The following is a 21,149-nucleotide window of genomic DNA, read 5'->3' on the forward strand; positions in this document are numbered from 1 at the left end:
GGCAAGTGAAGTCACAAGTCATTGATGTTAAAGTCCAAGTGGAGTTGCAAGTCTCTTTGCATTTTTTTTAAGTCGAGTCTAATATCATCAAATTCATGACTCGAGTCTGACTTTAGTCCAAGTCATGTGACTGGAGTCCACACCTCTGGTAATACGATAAAAGAACAACGTTGCTAACACGGATGTTTACTACAAATAATATTTGTTGAGATGTACCAGCGAAGCAGTGTTGTTAACCTCAACATGTTAAATTTAAAACACCAGTTAAGTTATGTTTTGACATTTTTCCAAGGTATAATACATGCTACGACCCACAGAATGTACTCTACCGTAGTCAAGCAACACACAAGCTTATAATAGAGTAAGGAATTTTAATACAACAACAAAGTATTCATTTAGACGAAAAAAAAAACAAAAACAAAGTAAAAGCATGCTGGAATGCATTGCGATTCAAATAAAAACATTATAAACCTCTTAATACATCACTCTGATAGAGAATGTTTTCCATTTTGAATAAAAGAAACATTTTACCTGACAAGCTTCTCACTTAAAACCTACAGTCTGTAGCTAAAATAGATTACAGTACTTCAATATAAAAATAGACTCTTTGTGGATGTACGTATTTGTCATTTAACTCAACTGCGGTTTTCAGATGGACGGTTGGGAGAGTCCACAGATCAACTTGGGTCCCTCAGTGGCACATCCGAGAGGTCATCTCTTTCTGTGTCACGCAAAAAAACATAACACAAATATTATGATCTACTGCGGAAAAAGAAACACACGTAACCACCATAAAATACAGAAGAATAGACAAAATAGATAAAGCTCAGACAAAGATAAGTCTTCTGAGTTTTTGCAAATCTATAAAAGCATAAAATATTCAAACTCTACACAAATGGGAAATCATTAATAAAGAAACTGAACAGACTGTAATGTCAACAATAATGTTTAATCTCGTTATTGTTAAGCGTCATGATTTCCTAACTGAAATATTTTGACAAATTACTTGATACATCTCCCATCATCCCTCAGTACAACAGAATTAAAACAACTAATTCATCCTCATTATTACAAGACCCTGGTGGGACATAAACATGAGCCACCAACTGCAGGTCAATTTTAAATCTCAGGGGTAAGGAAGGGTACCTTTCAAATTTTAAACAATATCGTACCAATTTCTCGGTGTTAATAAATGTTAATAAGTTCATCTCATGTGTTTTATTTGGCATGTAACATTGAGCTGTGCTTTCTAGTTGTTAGCTTGTTTTCTTACACTTCTGTGTCTTATAGTAGTATTACATAGTATACTTTGCATGCAGTTACAATTCCAAGATATTAGATGGCAGTAATGTATAGACTCGGGTAGGAATGGGCGGTATGGCCTAAAATATAAATAAATATATACATACTGTATATACACGAAAATAAACAGGAATCAAGGCTCAAATTTAACCACGGCAACCACGGCAAGTGCTGCGACCGCCCTCGTCTTTCACCGTAAGGCCCAAAAAATTGACCAACATTTGCGGCAAGAACCTGCCGTGACCACCCTTGAAGTTTTAGTTGTTAATGGACGAGGGATGTGAAAAAAAACGCTACAATGATAATTTGCGATAAAATTCCCGACGGTTAGTAATAACGTTAAATTTTTTAATTACCGAAAAACCGTCATTTATTAATGCATTTTCGCCAACACGAAGTCAGTCGCATGTGCACTAGCGTCGTTTGGCTTGATAATAATGGTGGACCAACGACACAGACTTTGCTGCAGAGATTTCCCCTCAGAGTAAACAGAGCCAAACGCTTGGTTTAATGTAATTTTCCCTTGCTTCCCAGCGTGGTTTAAGAGCGCACTGCTAAGTTTAGATGGAGACAGGTGTGGACAATATTGGAGACAGTTGTCCCCACATAAAGTAAACAGCCAAGGAGAAAACTATTTGGTGTTTTGCAGCAGGCGATGAGTCGTCAACGTTGTCACAACTTGTTTATTAAGTCTTTATTGTGTTGACTGGGATGTTCACTCCTTTATTTAATTAACTGCAACCTGTATCAGTGATCAAATGGTGTTTGTTATTAACATATTGACTGCCTCCACTGCAGCACACGCGAACTAACTGTTTCCTTAAACACTTGTAATTGGCAAGGAAGCAAGGATACAAGGCTAAACAATTCTGATTGGTTAACTAGTCTGGCATTCAAATGCCAGACAGAGAAGAAAATACTCAAGTCTCTTGCGGTTATTTATCGCACTAACTAAAACCTCAATGTTGATTCAACGTCGATTAATTGTGCAGCCCTATTGTATATCGTCTAAATTGCACTACTCTAGACTACAGTGTGTTGCCAGGAAGTAGTCTATGCCTTTAAGTTGAATGTGCCAGTATTTTCTTTTGTTAAACCCTACAAAATGTTCATAATGTAAGCATTGTAATTATTACACACCAGCTGTGTGATTGTAACGTGCATCCTCGTCGTAGTTTTCATTCGAAAATTTGGAGGTGATGAAATCGGCATATAAATTCACTAATGCTAATCAGAAGCATGTCAATAGAAAATCCAATGTAAATTAGCATCCATTTTGAAAAATGGAGCCTTACTGTACTTTTTCTTACTTTGTTAGCAAGGGATATTGTAAGATAATGGGCTTTAACCTGAATCGGTACCCAGTAGTAGACCGACTTCAGTCAGTGCCTATAAAAAGGTACCAAATTTGGTACCCATCTCTGTTGCTAAGTTACTTAGAAAATAAACAGCGTTTAAATCTGTGCTCCAGATATAATAAACAAGGGAACACTCTCAATATTCCACGGCTGTGTGTGTGAGAGTCACATTTTTTGTCATGTGTCTTTTCAACTTACCAGAGGCTCCAGCTCTTTGTGGTCTGTCAGGTTGAACTCAGTAACAAAGTAATAGAAATGCTTGTAGCATGTATTGACGTGAGCCTCGGCTCCCATCTGGCTTACTCGGTCGAAGTGGTGGATGTAGACATGGACAAACACCCGGAACAGGCGGGACAAAATCTTCTTAGCCACCTGCATGAAGGTCTTAGGGAAAGGAGTACCTGGGGGTCAGACAGATCGGAAATGGGAGGAGACCGGGGGTCAATCCAAGTTGTAGAACTGGAGAACAGAATTAAAAATAACCATGTCAGCATATTTTATCGAGGATTTGTCTGTTACGACCGCATTGTTTGTACTTGCATGCTAAAAAGAACCACATCGCATCAGGCCACACGCAGCTGGGAAACATGTGGTCCAAAAGAGGCTGCATGATTCATTCAGGACGGCCGTTTTCCTCTGACCCATCCAATAATATTTCTGGACTCTTTCCCAGCGGGCAAGAGTGTCAGGGACGTTTTTTTTCCTAATCACCGCCTGTTGTACATTGTGTGACCTACTTAATAAATCCTCTTCTACTGAGATATGTTGTGATTCAGCTGCACGGCCACTACAATACACACTTGCAGAAATAGAGAATGAATAGAATGTCATGGCAACAGAGGAGGCAGGCAGCAATGCAATGCATGTGGCCTTGCAGATATATATTTAAAAAAATATCTCTGCATAAAAGAAATCTCTGCATCTGCATATCTCACGTTATAACTTCTTTCTCCAATTTTGTGACATTTGTTTTGCCAACCTACTGCAAAATATATTATGGACATTCTCTATCATGAGGATTAAAGCCAACATTAGTCTGCAAAATATATTATGAACATTCTCTATTATGAGGATTACAGCCAACATTACTATTTAAAAAGGTTTTGTGTCCACAGATTACCACAAACAGCCTCCTAAACCAGTGATTCACAGTTATTGTGCCAGGACACATAAGGGTTCCGTGAGGGCTCATCAGGCGTGGCATGGTTAAGGGGTTTGCCTGTCACATTTAAACCGAAACAGAAACAATTGCTTGTGTCTAGGAATCTATACCGGTAGTCAACTGAACCAATTGTTGGTACTTTTATGTGTGTAATGAAAGGAAAATTGTTTGATAATAACATCTATTTTTTAAAGGGGATCTGCACTTTTTTTTTTAGAATTTTGCTAATCGTTCTTCCCCTAAAAAAACATCCAAACGCCTCCATTACCGTTTTATATACCTGATGTAAGTATTTTTGTAATGTAGTAACACATTTATAAAAATATTTAATATTTACGTATTTTGATTTTGATTGTGGCGCATTAATTTTAAGAAAAACATCACGACATTGACTTTTTAACTTCTTCATCTACTATCTGCAGACTATATGAGAACCAACAAATATAATAAAACATCACTTACTGTATTTGGTCTGCTGTCATTAGGATACTGACTGCTGGGATGTTCTTATATTCCCATTTAGATGAAAAATGTCACATAAAGACACGTGGTGGGTGGGAACAAGTGCTTTTCCTGTTCTGACCAATTCCAGCTCCTAAATGGCTGTCAATGTGTACTAACCTTTCTGATTATATTCTCAGCCAACTACTTTTTAGGTGAAAAGCACGATTTCTGATGTTCCAAAAACTTACAGGGAGCAGGGAAGCGAGGAAACAGCAGACCACATGATGATGTAAAAATAGTGACACACGGAAGTGATCACGTCACCGCTATAAATAGTTTGTCTGCGTTAGCGCTTATTAAAACAACAACACTAATACTTGGTTAATATTTCAGTCACAAAATGGAAATGGAATATTTTAGGCCCTCTTTGAATGGTTGTTTATCGTATTTTATGGGCGGAATAGTGGAGCTCCCATTGGCTTCATTGTAGGCGGACTTTTATTTACATTTATTTAATATTTAAAGTACATTAAAAAAAATCCATCTATTGTCATGTCTTTCAAATTGATTGTGAACGATAGGAAAAATTAAAAAAACAGCTTTTCCCCTTTAATGTGACATATAAAACTAGCTAACTATGATAAGTGTGCTGTCCAGTTATCATATTTGCAAGTATACTTTACATGCAGTTGCAATTCCAAGACGTTAAATGGCAATAGTGTATAGGCCACAGTATTGCTTAGCTAGGAATTAGCCTTTGCCAAGACGCTATTTACTAATAGTAATAGTTACCTATTTACATTGTATAGTGGTTAGCATGCCGGCTGCACAGTCAGGCAATCAAGGATTTCAATCTCCTTTTTGGCATGTCTGTGTGGAAGTTAGCTATAATAGGATTCATTTTACATGTGAACAGTAAGCGCCCAATCCATTTGTGGCGGTTCAATTTTCTTAGCATGTCGCCAAAATATACCCTGGGAAACACTGCACTCAGCTAAGTGTATTGTGACAAATCTCTTTTTGTCTCAAGTTCTACCAAGAGATGAGCCAATCGATCAGCTGCCGATCAGTATCGGACAAATTTTGTGAAAAAGTGTGTGATCGCCAATGCCTTTGAATGGCGATCACAAACGCAGATCCCCTCTGGGTCACAGTATTTTTAGTGCCCCCTATGACAAGTAGCTAGCAGCTAATTATGTATCTCCTTACTGTATGGAGTCGCCCGCCTAAGGTAATAATAAATAATACCCTCTATTACCGCAAATAAACTCTATTTATTAGTATTTGAAGGATTATAACTGGAGGATGAAGCTACATGTTACACACCAGGACCAAGCCAGGAGCAGGCATGCTAAAAGCAAACTTAACCGCTAAACTTGCTTAAAAAAATCACCAAGAAATTGGCATTGTCAGTCAGTACACGATTTATGGGCAGATCCACCCATAAGTCAGTGTTGATACCAAGGGTAGCATCAGTATACGATTGATTAAATAGATTTTTTTCTATTTTCTCAAAATGTTGTTTTTGTTTATGTTTACAAACACAGGGAATAGTTCCATTGACAAAGGACTTTTTGAGTGCAAAAAGCAATGAGTAGTACATAGTGGGTTTTTACTTTTGCTTAGTTTTTGTGTTCTGTTGACTTTGTTTGGCTGAATAAATGTACAATAATAAATAATATGGAACCGGTTAAAATATTGAGTTGATAATGTTAAACTGTAAACAGCACTCACTATTAGAGATGTCCGATATTATTGGCCGATAAATGCTTTAAAATATGATATCGGAAATTATCGGTTTCTCTTTCAAAAATTAAAATATATGCCTTTTTAAAACGCCGCTATACAGAGTGGTACACAGAGCGCCATTAACCTTAAAGGCACTGCCTTTGGGTGCCAGCCTAATCACATAATATCTACGGCTTTTCACACACACAAGTGAATGCAAGGCATACTTGGTCAACAGCCATACAGGTCACACTGAGGGTGGCCGTACAAACAACTTTAACACTGTTGCAAATATGCGCCACATTGTGAACCTACACCAAACAAGAATGACAAACACATTTTGGGCGAACATCCGCACCGTAACACAACATAAACACAACAGAACAAATACCCAGGTACCCTTGCAGCACTAACTCTTTTGGAACGCTACAATATACACCCCCGCTTTTTTCCATAACTTGAGTTGATTTATTTTGGAAAACCTTTTTACATTGTTTAATGCATCCTGTGGGGCATCAAAACAAAATTAGGTACAATAATGTGTTAATTCCACAACTGTATATATCGGTATTGGATGATATTCAAATCGGTATTGAAGAGTTGGACAATATCGGAATATAAATAGACAAAGTTACAGTTAATACATATGTAATTGGTATGGGTCGATCTCACTCGGTATCAGAAACCCTGTTCGGAACAGAACATCTCTGGTTTTACCCCAATAAAAGCAAAATGCTTAGAATCACCCCTTTGATGCTTGATGAATGTGTTATTGGCTAATTGTCCTGACAATATTGGTAGAGTTCTGTACCGTACAGAAAGAGTTTCAGCCCGCAAGCGAGATTTAACTTGCTATGTAAACATGATAACCCACAGCACATGAACAGAAACAATCTATGTGACCTAATTCTGCATGTTTTGACCATCTGCAGCTGGTCTGCACACTTACCGACATTGGTGGGAAAGATGTTCTCGTTGTTGATCTGTACCTCGATCCAGTCCATGAGCAGGCTCATGTATTTGGGGGCCGCCAGCGCAGTCGGCCTCTTGTACTTGTGCTCGTCCTGCCAGCGATATTCGTACTTGGGCCCGCCAGACATCACCGGGCAGGTCTTGTCGGTGCAGGAGTCACTGATGGTGCCGTAGATGAGGTTGATGCGGTTGAAGAAGTCGACAACGTGGACAGCCACCCAGTCGTTGAGGTCCTCCCCGTGGGGCAGCTGCACGGCCTGCTTCAGGTCCAAACCGGCATTCAGAGAGGCCTGGGCCTTTTTGTGCAGGTCAAAGCGCTGTGTGCCAGGCTCAAATTTGCGCTTGGGCCGGAATGTCCTGTCTTTGTTGAAGACTTGTTTCAGTGCCATGGACATGGTTGCACGATGGGTCTGGCAGGCAAAGGATTGTGGGCACAACCTGTGCAATTATTATGGCCTTAATTGTCGTCGTTGGGAATCTGAAGAGGGGAAAGAGAAAAGATGAGGATTGTTTGCCAATCATATTCAACTAAATCGTTTTGGGGCCCTAATTTCCCGAAAACTAAGGACCAAGACTAAGGCAGCTGGACTACTCCCTTTCCTATTTGTCTTATTTTGTTAATTTTACATCCTTCACAATAGACATTTGATATTGTTTTATTTATTTTGTCGGAATTACTGGAGCGCTCTGCTGTTTTAAAGGACCTTCTGCAAAAGTGCTAGTGAAATGACAGCACTCAAATGTTTTTTTAACTGAACTCACGGGTCACCAGTTGAATAGCCGAAATGATGAAAAGGGGAGGACCTATAATTGAATCTTGAGCAACAACACTAGAATCATTAAAGAAGATGAACACATGACTGCTGACTGCATCAGAACTACAAAAAAAATTTGAGTTAAATATATCACATTACGACAAAAAAAATGTAATCGACAAAAAGGACAGGACTTTAAAGGGGTGCCTTGAGAAACGCCTCAGTTGTGTAAATAACAATTGTGGCCCCCACAAGGTCAACATGTCACTGCAAGGATCTGTTCATAGTGTTTTAAATTCCTCTATACAACAGGAGCACTAATGTTTTTAGGAATTTGCTGCAAAAATATTTCAACTACCAAGTTTCGGACTGAACTCGTAGGGCCGGTACGGTGTAATTCCTGGGCCGTGGAATAACGCTACCAGACGAGAAATCATTGCCTGCCTGACACAGTGCGTCAATCTTCTAGCTATTATTAAAACATAATTCTGCAAATTTGTCTAGTGTTCTGAAAAAATGTGCTACGTCAAAAAATATGCAAACAGTTGCGTAATCGCAGCATAAATAACGGCCAGATTTGGCTTTATTTATCAGGAAATGTCCGAAATAGGTCCTGGAACACGATCTATTGTAGTTTTTCTTATTATTCATATATGGTTTGGCAAAATACTTGATTGTTGGCATTGATTGATTGATCGAAACTTTTATTAGTAGATTGCACAGAACAGTACATATTCTGTACAATTGCCCACTAAATGGTAACACCCGAATAAGTTTAAGTCGGGGTCCAAGTAAATCTATTCATGGTAATTCTGTCCCCATGTTGCAGGCGTGTCCAAAGTGCGACCCGAGGGCCTATTGTGGCCCCCAGGTAATTTGTTAATGGCCCCGGCCCATTCTAAAAAATACTATAAAATTTAAAATATAAAAAAGTGTAATAAAAGAGTAAACAGTGACATGTTGCAATGTTGACACTAATAACACAAAGCTGACATGCGGACTGTTATTGACCTGCTGAAGGCTCCAATTACTTCACTGGGACAATTTCACTTTCAAATATTTTGGGGGGATAATATTGCATATTTTGTGCGAAACAAAGTTTTCTTTCACAAAAAGGGCATCAAACAAACGAAGTATGAAAAAAATTATACAATATTATGATCAAGGTCTACAGACTTAAGCGTTAGAAGTAAAAAAAAAAAATACACATTTGGTTTATTTTGAACACTTATTCTTTTTTTATTGTTATGAATTATTGACCTATTTAGGGTTCCAATTACTTCACGTCAAATATTCCACTTTGAAATGTTTTGGGGGAAAATGTTGCATAGTTTGTTTGTTTGCCAAATAAATAAGGGTTTTGACATAAAGGCCATAAACATAAAAAACAAAATTAATTTTTTTTAATAACGACAGACAGACCTAAAGTTGATTTCGAGATTCAAGCGTAAATGAAAAAAATAATAATTTATTACTTATTTCTAACCTTTTTATGACTGAGACCCTTCCAGAGACTGGGGACCAAACTTGAACAAAGCCATTAAGTAAAAAAAAAAACACAACTATTGTATTGCTTTTAAAAAAGAAAAATATCAAAATGGCCCCCGCATACTTTGATTTTTCAGTCTGCGGCCATATTGGGTTTGTCACGCTTTATACCGTTTTTGATTTAGTTTTTTCCCCGGTATGTAAAAAAATGCTAAACATAACTAAAATATATCGTTTTACCTTAATTGCTATGTTTTTTTTGTTCGTCAATGCGCATGCGTGCGCATGCTCAGTAGCAATGGGTAGCATTTTTTTTAAGGTCAGAACACCGGGAAATATTAATTACACAACATCAATATCTATGTCCTACTTTTGGCACGACATGAGCTTAATCTAACATGCATAAATATGTAAATAAGTTTGTTCAAGATATTAAAAAATTAGTTCAAGACAATACTGCAGTGGTCCTCAACCTTTTTTCAGTGATGTACCCCCTGTGAACATTTTTTTAATTTAAGTACCCCCTAATCAGCGCAAAGCATTTTTGGTTGAAAAAAAGAAATGAAGTAAAATACAACACTATGTTATCAGTTCTGATTTATTAAATTGTATAACAGTGCAAAATGTTGCTCATTTGTTGTGGTCTTTCTTGAACTATTTGGAAAAAAATATATAAAAATAACTAAAAATTTGTTGAAAATAAACAATTGATTCAATTATAAATAAAAATGTCTACACATAGAAGTAATCATCAACTTAAAGGCCTACTGAAACCCACTACTACCCACCACGCAGTATCAATTATGAAATATTAACATTGCAACACATGCCAATACGGCCTTTTTAATTTACTGAATTGCAATTTTAAATTTCCCGGGAGTTTCTTCTTGAAAACGTCGTGTAATGATGACGTGTACGCGTGACGTCACGGACTGTTAGGAAATATGAGCTAAAAGTCATCTGCTTTAACGGCATAATTACACAGTATTTTGGAGATTTGTGTTGCTAAATCTTTTGCAATTTGTTCAATTAATATTGGAGAAATCAAAGTAGAAATATGGACTTGGGAAGCTTTAGCCTTTAGCCACACAAACACACGGTGATTCCTTGTTTTAAATTCCTGGAGGTGAAACTTTACTATGGATCAGAGCGGTCAAGCGAACATGGATCCCGACCGAATGTCAACCAGCAGGTTTCGTTGAAAAAATTGTGGAGATCAGCTGAGCTTGCGCCGTCCATAGCTGCCGTCGACTCCCCTGAGACATTGGCGTCAAGACACCCATGGACACACACCTCCGACTATCAGGTACTATTAAACTCACTAAAACACTAGCAACACAATAAGAAAACAAGGGATTTCCCAGAATTATCCTAGTAAATGTGTCTAAAAACATCTGAATCCGTCCCAATGCAATCGTGTTTTTTTTTTGTTTTTTTAGTCCGTCGCTATCAATATCCATCCATCCATCCATTTTCTACCGCATGTCCCTTACAGGGTCGCGGGGGGTGCTGGCGCCTATCTCAGCTACAATCGGGCGGAAGGCTGGGTACACCCTGGACAAGTCGCCACCTCATCGCAGGGCCAACACAGATAGACAGACAACATTCACACTCACATTCACACACTAGGGCCAATTTAGTGTTGCCAATCAACCTATCCCCAGGTGCATGTCTTTGGAAGTGGGAGGAAGCCGGAGTACCCGTAGGGAACCCGCGCATTCACGGGGAGAACATGCAAACTCCACACCGAAAGATCCCGAGCTTGGATTTGAACCCAGGACTACAGGAACTTCTATTGTGAGGCAGACGCACTAACCCCTCTGCCACCGTGAAGCCGCTATCAATATCCTCAAACACAAATCTTTCATCCTCGCTCAAATTAATGGGGAAATTGTCGTTTTCTCGGTCCGAATAGCTGTTTTTGTTGGAGGCTCCCATTAAAAACAATGTGAATATGTGAGGAGCCATCTACATGTGATGTCATCGTCTGCGACTTCCGGTAAAGACAGGGCTTTTCTGTTAGCAACCGAAAGTTGCGAACTTTATTGTGGATGTTCTCTACTAAATCCTTTCAGCAAAAATATGGCAATATCGCGAAATGATCAAGAATGACACATAGAATGGACCTGCTATCTCCGTTTAAATAAGAACATCTCATTTCAGTAGGCCTTTAAAGTGCCCTCTTTGGGGATTGTAATAGAGATCCATCTGGATTCATTAACTTAATTCTAAACATTGCTTCACAAAAAAAGAAATCTTTAACATCAATATTTATGGGACATGTCCATAAAAAATCTAGCTGTCAACACTGAATATTGCATTGTTGCATTTATTTTCAAAGTTTATGAACTTACATTCATATTTTGTTGAATTATTATTCATTAAATATATTTATAAAGGATTTTTGAATTGTTGCTATATTTAGAATATTTTAAAAAAATCTCACGTACCCCTTGGCATACCTTCAAATACCCCCAGGGGTACGCGTACCCCATTTGAGAACCACTGCAATACTGCATTGCATCGTTCGTGCTCAAACGTTAAAAAAGTGAATAGTAAACAGGGAAGCTCGCATTTATGACGTTTACCACAATGACTCATTTCCTATTTCAAGCACTAATCCGTCGTGATACGAAAGAATGTTCGGAATGACAATAAAACCCGGTCAAGCCTCCTTTCGACGTTTTGAAACTCAAACCGAAGCTCACATTTGATGAATGTTTTTTTTTTTTTTAATCTCAGAAAACAATTCTCATGTTTCCGACATGAAAGCAGGAGATTAAACTGTACCAACTTTGTGTGTCGCTATAACCTGCTTGGACTTGTTGCTTCAGAAAACCCCCACAAATTCGAATTAATTAGGAGAAAATGTATTTTTTTTTTCAACCAATGTATTAGACACACCGTCGGCGGACATCAATCGGTATATCAAAGGTGGGTTTTAGAATATGGCGAAATAGCCCCGCTGAAAGCTACTTTTGGCCAAACTTACTTGTTCCGCCTTCCTCTTCCGCCAACGTCCTTCGATATATTTGGTCGAAAGTTCCCAGCGATCGATTGGCGACGTTATGTCGATAATGTAGAAAAACTGAAATATGTACTCGTACAACTATTCATGCTGCAAATGTACTGTTTAATCCACAAACATGACAGTTTAGTAAAGCTGACGTCAGACTCCGCCCATTCAAGGCTTTGTACTGGCCCGACGCTAAGGGAAGGCGCTTTGAACTTCCGGTGATGACTAACAAAATAAAGGACTCAAAGCCTTTGCTTCGAGTAGCTCAAAGCAAAAAAGGGAGTTTTTTGCTCACATATCAGATATCAATTGGCTGTCCGATAAACACGGCTAACATGCAACAATATGTAATATCAGATGTATTTAAAGGCCTACTGAAATGAGATGTTCTTATTTAAATGGGGATGGCATGTGTCATACTTGATCAGTTCACGATATTGCCCTATTTTTGCTGAAAGGATTTAGTAGAGAACATTGACAAGAAAGTTCGCAACTTTTGGTCGCTAATAAAAAAGCCTTGCCTGTACCGGAAGTAGCAGACGATGTGGCGCAGTGGTAGAGTGGCCATGCAACCAGAGGGTCCCTGGTTCAGTCCCCACCCAGTACCAACCTCGTCACGTCCGTTGTGTCCGGAGCAAGACACTTCACCCTTGCTCCTGATGGGTGCTGGTTAGCGCCCTGCATGGTAGCTCCCTCCATCAGTGTGTGGATGTGTGTGTGAATGGGTAAATGTGGAAGTAGTGTCAAAGCGCTTTGAGTACCTTGAAGGTAGAAAAGCGCTATACAAGTACAACCCATTTATTTATGTGCGCATGACATCACGGGTTGTGGAGCTCCTCACATCTGAACATTGTTTACAATCATGGCCATCAGCAGCGAGAGCGATTCGGACCGAGAAAGCGACAATTTCCCCATTAATGTGAGCGGGGATGAAAGATTCGTGGATGAGGATAGTGAGAGTGAAGGACTAGGAAAAAAAAAAGGCGAGGACAGTGAGAGGGATTCAGATGTTATTAGACACATTTACTGGGATAATTCTTGAAAATCCCTTATCTGCTTATTGTGTTATTAGTGTTTTAGTGAGTTTATATGGTACCTGACAGTCGGAGGGGTGTGGCCATGGGTGTGTTGACCACCAGTGTCTCCGGTGGGAGGAGGTAATAGTCCGCAGCTGCAGGAGGACGCAAGTTATGCTCATAACTACGGTAAGAACTGACTTATTACCACAGTTTTTTGAACGAAACATGCCGGTTGACATGTGGTCGGGAACCATGTTCGCTTGACCGCTCTGTTCCATAGTAAAGCTTCATCTTCGGGAATTTTAAACAAGGAAACACCGGCTGTGTTTGTGTTGCTAAAGGCAAGCTGTAATACACAGCTTCCCACCTACATCTTTCTTCTTTGACGTCTCAATTATTAATTGAACAAATTGCAAAAGATTCAGCAACACAGATGTCCAGAATACTGTGTAATTATACGATCAAAGCAGACCACTTATAGCTTGAATCGGGCTGGAACAAAATGTCCGCTACCATCGGTGAAGACAGATGCACGTGTCATCATACCGCGACGTTTTCAACAAGATACTTGGCAGGAAATTTAAAATTGCAATTTAGTAAACTAAAAAGGCCGTACTGGCATGTGTTGCAATGTTAATATTTTATCATTGATATATAAACTATCAGACTGCGTGGTCGGTAGTGGTGGGTTTCAGTAGGCCTTTAAAACCTGCATAAGTGTAATACTGATAATGTAGGGGGGCGAAGGGTTAATATTGTGGGTTGGTGTCATTTTATTTTAAACATGAATACAATTACAATGTAATACATAAATATTTCCAGTTGTTTCATTACAGCAGTGTTTTTCAACCTTTTTTGACCCAAGGCCCATTTTTGCGTTGAAAAAATCCGGAGGCACACCACCAGTGGAAATCACTAAACAACGAAACTCAGTTGACAGTAAAAAGTTGTCGCAATTGTTGGATATGACTTTAAAGCATAACCAAGCATGTATCAATTTACTTGTCTCAAAGTAGGTGTACTGTCACCACCTGTCACATCATGCCCTGACTTATTTGGAGTGTTTTGGTGTTTTAGTTCTAATCTTGCACTCCTCTTTTGGTGGCTTTTCCCCTTTTTTTGGTATTTTCCTGTAGCAGTTTCATGTCTTCCTTTGAGCGAGGTTTCCCGCATCTACTTTGTTTTAGCAATCAAGAATAGTTCAGTTGTTTTTATCCTTCTTTGTGGGGACATTGTTGATTTTCATGTCATGTTCAGATGTACATTGTTTATGTCGTTTTTGGTCCGCAGTAAGTCTTTGCTGTCGTCCAGCATTCTGTTTTTGTTTACATTGTAGCCAGTTCAGTTTTACTTTTGTTCTGCACAGCCGTCCCTAAGCTTCAATGCCTTTTCTTAGGGGCACTCACCTTTTGTTTATTTTTGGTTTAAGCATTAGATAACTTTTTACCTGCACGCTGCGTCCCGCTGTTTCCAACATCTACAAAGCAACTAGCTACTGGCTGCCGCCTACTGATATGGAAGAGTATTACAAGGTTACTCTGCGGAGCTCTAGACAGCACCAACATTCAACAACAACACATAATTTGCAGACTATAATTACTGGTTTGCAAAAAAATATTTTTAATCCAAATAGGTGAATTTAGATAATCTCCCACAGCACACCAGACTGTATCTCACGCCGCGGCACAGTGTTTGAAAAACACTGCATTACTGCATGTCTAAAAAGGAGTAGAAAGAAGCATAGCTTATTTATTACTACCCCTTTTTGTATGTGGCAGTTTTATCCCATCTGTTTGTTTCTCTGTTTGTAACACAACAGTGGATAGATAATTGAGTAAATAAATACATTATTATACAATGAGTAAGTACATAATTATTAGGGCTGCAAATTATTGGGTGTCCCACAATTCGATTCAATATCGTTTCTTGGCGTCGCGAATCGATTATAAATAGATTTTTTCGATTCAACGCGATTCTCGATTCAAAAACGATATTTTTACGATTCAAAACGATCCTGTATTCATTCAATACATAGGATTTCAGCAGGATCTACACCAGTCTGCTGACATGCAAGAAGAGTAGTAGATTTTTTTTAAAAAAAGGTTTTATAATTGTAAAGGACAATTGTGAAGAAACGGACCCGACGAGCCGACAGCTGGGTAGGACAAACGGCGGTCCTACTCAAGATGGCGGCCAGGGGGCGGAGTGTGCGGCGGAGCGACGCTGTGGCAATCCAAGTCAGGTGCGTAGATCACACACCTGCTCTCAATCCCTGCATCTTCTCCTGCTGCAAAAAAGGGGAGAAGGAGGAGCGATCAGGGCTGAAGGAGTAGGAGGACCAGCAACAGAAACTGAAGACTGAGAACGACCGAGAGCGAGCTGACGAGAGCGACGAAGACGCGGCCGACTGAAGGCGAGAAAGGAGCGAGCAGGATTGGAGGCGCTGAAAAGGGATCCGAGCAAAAGACGGAAGCTTTATTGAAAAATAAAACAGGAGTCAAACCTGCTCAGCGATGTCCGTCCTCAATGGTCCCTGCAACCCACACGCTGACGGCAGGAAGCCGTTCACAACAATGTTTTATCAACTGATTGCAATAACGTAAATTTGTTTTAACTATTAAACAAACCAAAAATGTGACTTATTTTATCTTTGTGAAAATATTGGACACAGTGTGTTGTCAAGCTTATGAGATGCGATGCAAGTGTAAGCTACTGTTACACTATTGTTCTTTTTTTTTTTTTTTTTTATAAATGTCTAATGATAATGTCAATGAGGGATTTTTAGTCACTGCTATGCTGAAATTATAACTAATATTGATACTGTTGTTGATAATATTCATTTTTGTTTCAGTACTTTTGGTTTGTTCTGTGTCGTGTTTGTGTCCCCTCAATTGCTCTGTTTATTGCAGTTCTGAGTGTTGCTGGGTCAGGTTTGGTTTTGAAATTGGATTGCATTGTTATCGTATTGTTGTGTATTGTTTTGTTGGATTGATTAAAAAAAATAATACTATATATATATATATTTAAATCGATTTAACAAAAAGAGAGAATCGATTCTGAATCGCACAACGTGAGAATCGCAATTCAAATTTGAATCGATATATTCCCACACCCTAATAATTATCAAATACATGAATATGGAATTTGTTTTGATTTGTACTAAAAAGATACATTGTTCTATAATTTATATATAATTCATATATTTTTGTGGAAAACACTAAATTTATTATGATGTACATATTCCTGACACTGTGGGATCTGAGCCGAGGATGGCTTGTGCAGCCCTTTGAGACATTTGTGATTAGGGGCAATACAAGTAAAGTGCATACCGTAAAATGTCATAAAAAATTAGCTAAGATAGATCGACATTGACAGAAAAAGTTTCCAGCAGCTGCGCCTTCCCTGAAGTATCCGTAGGCCTACATCACTGTGGAAAGGTGGAGCCGACGAGCTGACAGCGGGACAGGGCAAATGTTTGTCCTGACCAAGATGGCGGCCAGGAGGCGTGGTATGCAGCAGAGCAGAGAGGCGGGGCACGCCTGGAGCGACACTGCAGCCCTCAGCGTCAGGTGCGTACACAACACACCTGCGCTCAATCGTTACATCTTCTGCTGCAGCATAAAAAGGGTGAGGGAGGAGCAATCATGGCAGAAGTAGGAGAGTAAAAACCCAACAACAACCACGAGAGCAACGAGAGCGACCGAGAGAAAGATGAGCCCCTGCAGCAGACGCAGCCCCCGGACACCGAAAGGTGTGCCGCGACGACCAGGAAGAGCCAGCAAACCAGAAATTGGCGCCACAGACTGGCAAGACATACAGTAATGTTTGTTGAAAGAATAAACACGAGTCAAACCTGCCACGATGCGTCTTGTATCGATCAGCACTGCACCCCACACGATGACGGCAGGAAACCCGTCACAATCACATTTTAAAACCTGCGGATTTAGCACGTTTACAAGACACTAACATACAGACATTGCTATTTCATGGAGAAAAGCAACATTTATTCAGTTTAGAATAAAACACGTTTTTTGAGCTCCTTTTAGGACAGGCCATGCACAAAGTAATTTCTTGCAGTGTAAAGAAAGAAACACTCGCAGTACAAACTATAAGATATCACACAGTAAAGATGTATCGTCTTTAGCCGACTGATGTTAGGCATGCTTCCTTATCGTCACCGAGGCCTGTACAGCTGTATGGCTGCTTGAGTTAAGGCTGGGCAGTGTGCACGGCTCATAAATAGTTCTTTGTTTTGCTTGTGTAATGACCAGCTGAATGGATACATTGTACAGCCATGGGACAATATGTGCTTTGTTTTTTGCGGGTTTTTTTATGTCGGTTTCTTCGGATCAGCGGCAGAGGCAAATCCTTCTGGTTTAACCTTGTTTGATATGGAATAATGGTAAGATCTCATGGCCTCCTCCACCTTCTTGAAGTCGGGGCGCTCCTCATGTCTGGAGAGAGAAGACAGAAGCATCTAAAAACAGGGATGTCAAACTCATTTTAACCACATGTAGGAAAATCTATTCCCAAGTGGGACGGACTGGAAAAATCATGGTATGATGACTTAAAAATAAAGACAACTTCATATTGTTGTTTTTTTGTTGTTGTTTAAAAATAGAACAAGCACACTTACCGTAAATGTTGCGGTTATTAGTATTCTTAACTTCATTTATACTTTCTGAATAAATTATGTGATAAAGTTAATAATAGGTGGAATTGAGTCTGGCAGAGTGTTAAAATGCTCCCATTGGTGTTAACTTTGGATCCATCAAAAGATGAAATGAATAATAGTATCAAAATCAAATTCCAGGATGTTATTCATGTAATTTACTCATTTTCCTCAACTACAACAAAACTTGTGAATTTGTACTCATTTCATTAATCACATGTGAAGTTAAGTTAAAAAGTAAAGTTCAAGTACCAATGACTGTCACACACACACTAGTTGGAACGGGATGCATATTATTTCAGCATACTTATGTGCTCCTATAAAATATGTCCTCAGGTATAAGTACAACACAAAATGTAAAAAAATTTAAGATAAAAAAAAAATGCAGATTATCAAAAGCATTTATTTGGGTATAGATGTCACAGGTTACATTACCAACATATTTGGCAATCAAGGCATTAACGAAACAATCCACATTCCGTGTATTATCACAAATAAGCAGCATAAGTAGTGCCGTATTTTCCGGACTGTAAGGCGCACTTAAAATCCTTTTTTTTTTTCTCAAAACGCGACATTGCGCCTTATAACCTGATGCGCTCAATGTGAAAAATAAGTTTGGTTGAGCTTACCCACCTTGAAGCAATTTTATTTGGTACATGGTGTAATGATAAGTGTGACCAGTAGGTGAGTGTAGACTGCATCGTTTGATGTGCTACAACATCCATCCATCTATCCATTTTCTACCACTTATTCCCTTTGGGGTCACGGTGCCTATCTCAGCTACAATCGAGCGGAAGGCGGGCTACACCCTGGACAAGTCTCCACCTCATCGCAGGGCCAACACAGATAGACAGACAACATTCACACTCACATTCACACACTAGGGCCAATTTAGTGTTGCCAGTCAACCTATCCCCAGGTGCATGTCTTTGGAAGTGGGAGGAAGCTGGAGCACCCGGAGGGAACCCACGCAGTCACGGGGAGGACATGCAAACTCCACACAGAAAGATCCCGAGCCCGGGATTGAACCTAGGACTACTCAGGACTTACGTATTGTGAGGCAGACGCACAAACCCCTGGTCCACCGTGCTGCCCGTGCTACAACGTACAAGTATTATTATGGTGTGTGTATAAGGTAAGACATATTTTTGTTTTGTTTCGCAATATTATGCAAAAGCAACTTTTAATTACCTTTTGGTACCTGCTGATCTGTATTTGGGATCTGCATAAATCCAGAAAATTAAAATTAAATTAAATTAAATTAAATGCTTTAAAATGTTATTTTAAAATAGCATAAATAATAATAAAATAACATTTTAAAGCATTTATCGGCCCGGTATTATCGGACATCCCTAATAATAATATGACTCCTTTAATGCGGCCTATAATTCAGTGCGCCTTATTTATGAAAAAAAAAATGGACCATTCATCGGCACCCTTGATCTGAAAACATGCTACGCAATAAGGGTTGAAAATGTTCTTATTGTTCTTACTTGTATGTCCAGCATTCTTTCATCAGTTCATATATCCGTTCCGGACACTTTGCGGGACACGCCAAGCGCTTCCCACTTTCAATCATATTATTCACCTCCATCTGTTTCATTTTCTAGACGTGGTAGAAACGGGAAACAACCTGGCATGAACTCTGAGATTCCATAGAATGTGCATTGTGGTCCATAGCGACATGTGTGCTTTAGTACCTTGTAGGGTTTCCCGCCGTATGAGAAGGCTTCCCACATGGTGACCCCGTAACTCCACACGTCACTTTTGCTGGAGAACTTGCGGAAGTTGACAGATTCCGGCGCGTACCACTTCAGCGGCCACGGGCCTGCAGAACGGGCCTGTTGAGGGTTTATGTGAAAATGACTGCTTAATCCAACAATTAAATTCCTAGAGTCTTCTTAAACAATACAGTAGATCGCAGCTATTCCCCTCGGTTCCATTTCATATAAAAATATTTATATTTGATGTTGGTGTCCCAACATACTTGCCAACCCTGAGACCTCCGATTTCGGGAAGTGGGGGGGAGTGGTCGGGGGTGGAGCGGGGGGCGTGGTTGGGGGCGTGGTTAAGAGGGGAGTAGTATATTTACAGTGTGAACAGTTGTGCACTGCACTTTCTAAAGTAGATGTTATTGTCACAAATGCATGATTGATTGATTGAAACTTGTATTAGTAGATTGCACAGTACAGTACATATTCCGTATGATTGACCACTAAAATGGTAACACCGCAATAACTTTTTCAACTTGTTTAAGTCGGGGTCCACGTTAATCAATTCATGGTACAAATACATACTATCAGCATAATACAGTCATCACACAAGTTAATCATCATATAATATATACATTGAATTATTTACAATCCGGGGGGTGGGATGAGGAGCTTTGGTTGATATCAGTACTTCAGTCATTAACAATTGCATCAACAGAGGAATGGACATTGAAACAGTGTAGTTCTTACTTAGTAGGATATGTACAGCCAGCAGAGAACATAGTGAGTTCACATAGCATAAGAACAAATATATACATGAGAAATACATTCGACTATATACATTAGGTTATTTACAATCCGTGGAGATGGGATGTAAATGGAGGAGGATTAAAGGGTTGAAGTTGCCTGGAGGTGTTGTGGTGCATCATGTACAGTAGATGGCAGTATTTTCCTGTTTAAGAGTGTCATATGCTGTTTACGGCAGACGAACTGCCTTAGTAGTAAACGTGAGTGTTGTTGTTGTGTGTTGTTACTGCGCTGGGAGGATGTTAATGAAACTGCCTAACAATAAACCCACATAAGAAACCAATAACTCCCCCTCGATCATTCTACAGTTATAACGTCATTAGGCAGACACGCTCTCGGACACGTCACTCAAGTCCTTATGGAGCTAGGAGGGCGTGGCCTCCAGCTCCGCCTGAATTTCGGGAGATTTTGGGGAGAAAATCCGGGAGGGTTGGCAAGTATGTGTCCCAATCCGATATTAGATATCTGTCCGATATCAGCAAAATAAACAAGTATCAGGTCCTATCGGCTTGCATCTAAAATCCCAGAAACAAGCAGTCCTGCAGCGCGTCTACTTGTACAAAGCTGGACAAAATGTCTTCCAATAAGCACGGAAGGTTGGTCTTTTCTTATATTTTTGTGAAGTAATTTTCAAAAAGTAAACATGGTTGTTAGAGTTAAAAAGTTAAAGTACCAATGATTGTCACACACACACAAAGTGTGGCAAAATTAATC

The 21,149-nt window shown here is 39.4% G+C and overlaps 2 protein-coding genes across 6 annotated transcripts in view; both read right to left on the reverse strand.

Annotated features, from left to right (window-relative positions):
* Window positions 1-351: 351 nt before the first annotated feature.
* Window positions 352-12,407, reverse strand: mob3a (MOB kinase activator 3A). Its single transcript, XM_061883523.1, has 4 exons — window positions 12,202-12,407; window positions 6,944-7,444; window positions 2,859-3,061; window positions 352-721 (listed from the first exon to the last, which is right to left on the reverse strand). The coding sequence occupies exons 2-4, from the start codon at window positions 7,359-7,361 to the stop codon at window positions 692-694; spliced, it is 651 nt and encodes a 216-aa protein (XP_061739507.1). The 5' UTR covers window positions 7,362-7,444; window positions 12,202-12,407; the 3' UTR covers window positions 352-691.
* Window positions 12,408-17,226: 4,819 nt separating this feature from the next.
* LOC133540703 (tyrosine-protein kinase ZAP-70) overlaps window positions 17,227-21,149 on the reverse strand; it is a 90,389-nt gene continuing 86,466 nt past the window's right edge. For all 5 annotated transcript variants that reach the window (XM_061883533.1, XM_061883531.1, XM_061883532.1 and 2 more), the window contains 3 exons: window positions 19,617-19,757; window positions 19,410-19,522; window positions 17,227-17,698 (listed from right to left, as the gene is read on the reverse strand). In XM_061883533.1, coding sequence (XP_061739517.1) covers window positions 17,575-17,698; window positions 19,410-19,522; window positions 19,617-19,757 — 378 coding nt within the window. In that variant the 3' untranslated portion in view covers window positions 17,227-17,574. The remainder of the gene's footprint in view (window positions 17,699-19,409; window positions 19,523-19,616; window positions 19,758-21,149) is intronic.

The sequence above is a fragment of the Nerophis ophidion genome, linkage group LG22, assembly GCF_033978795.1.
Source record: "Nerophis ophidion isolate RoL-2023_Sa linkage group LG22, RoL_Noph_v1.0, whole genome shotgun sequence".
Taxonomy (NCBI): Eukaryota; Metazoa; Chordata; class Actinopteri; order Syngnathiformes; family Syngnathidae; genus Nerophis; species Nerophis ophidion.

What these genes read in the sequence shown, in the direction of transcription:
- mob3a (XM_061883523.1), bottom strand. Translation starts at nt 7,361, where the DNA reads ATGTCCATGGCACTGAAACAAGTCTTCAACAAAGACAGGACATTCCGG. An exon ending in CATCTTTCCCACCAATGTCG is followed by an intron (nt 3,062 to 6,943) that starts GTAAGTGTGCAG and finishes TCTGACCCCCAG; the next exon opens with GTACTCCTTTCCCTAAGACC. An exon ending in ACAAAGAGCTGGAGCCTCTG is followed by an intron (nt 722 to 2,858) that starts GTAAGTTGAAAA and finishes TGCGTGACACAG; the next exon opens with AAAGAGATGACCTCTCGGAT.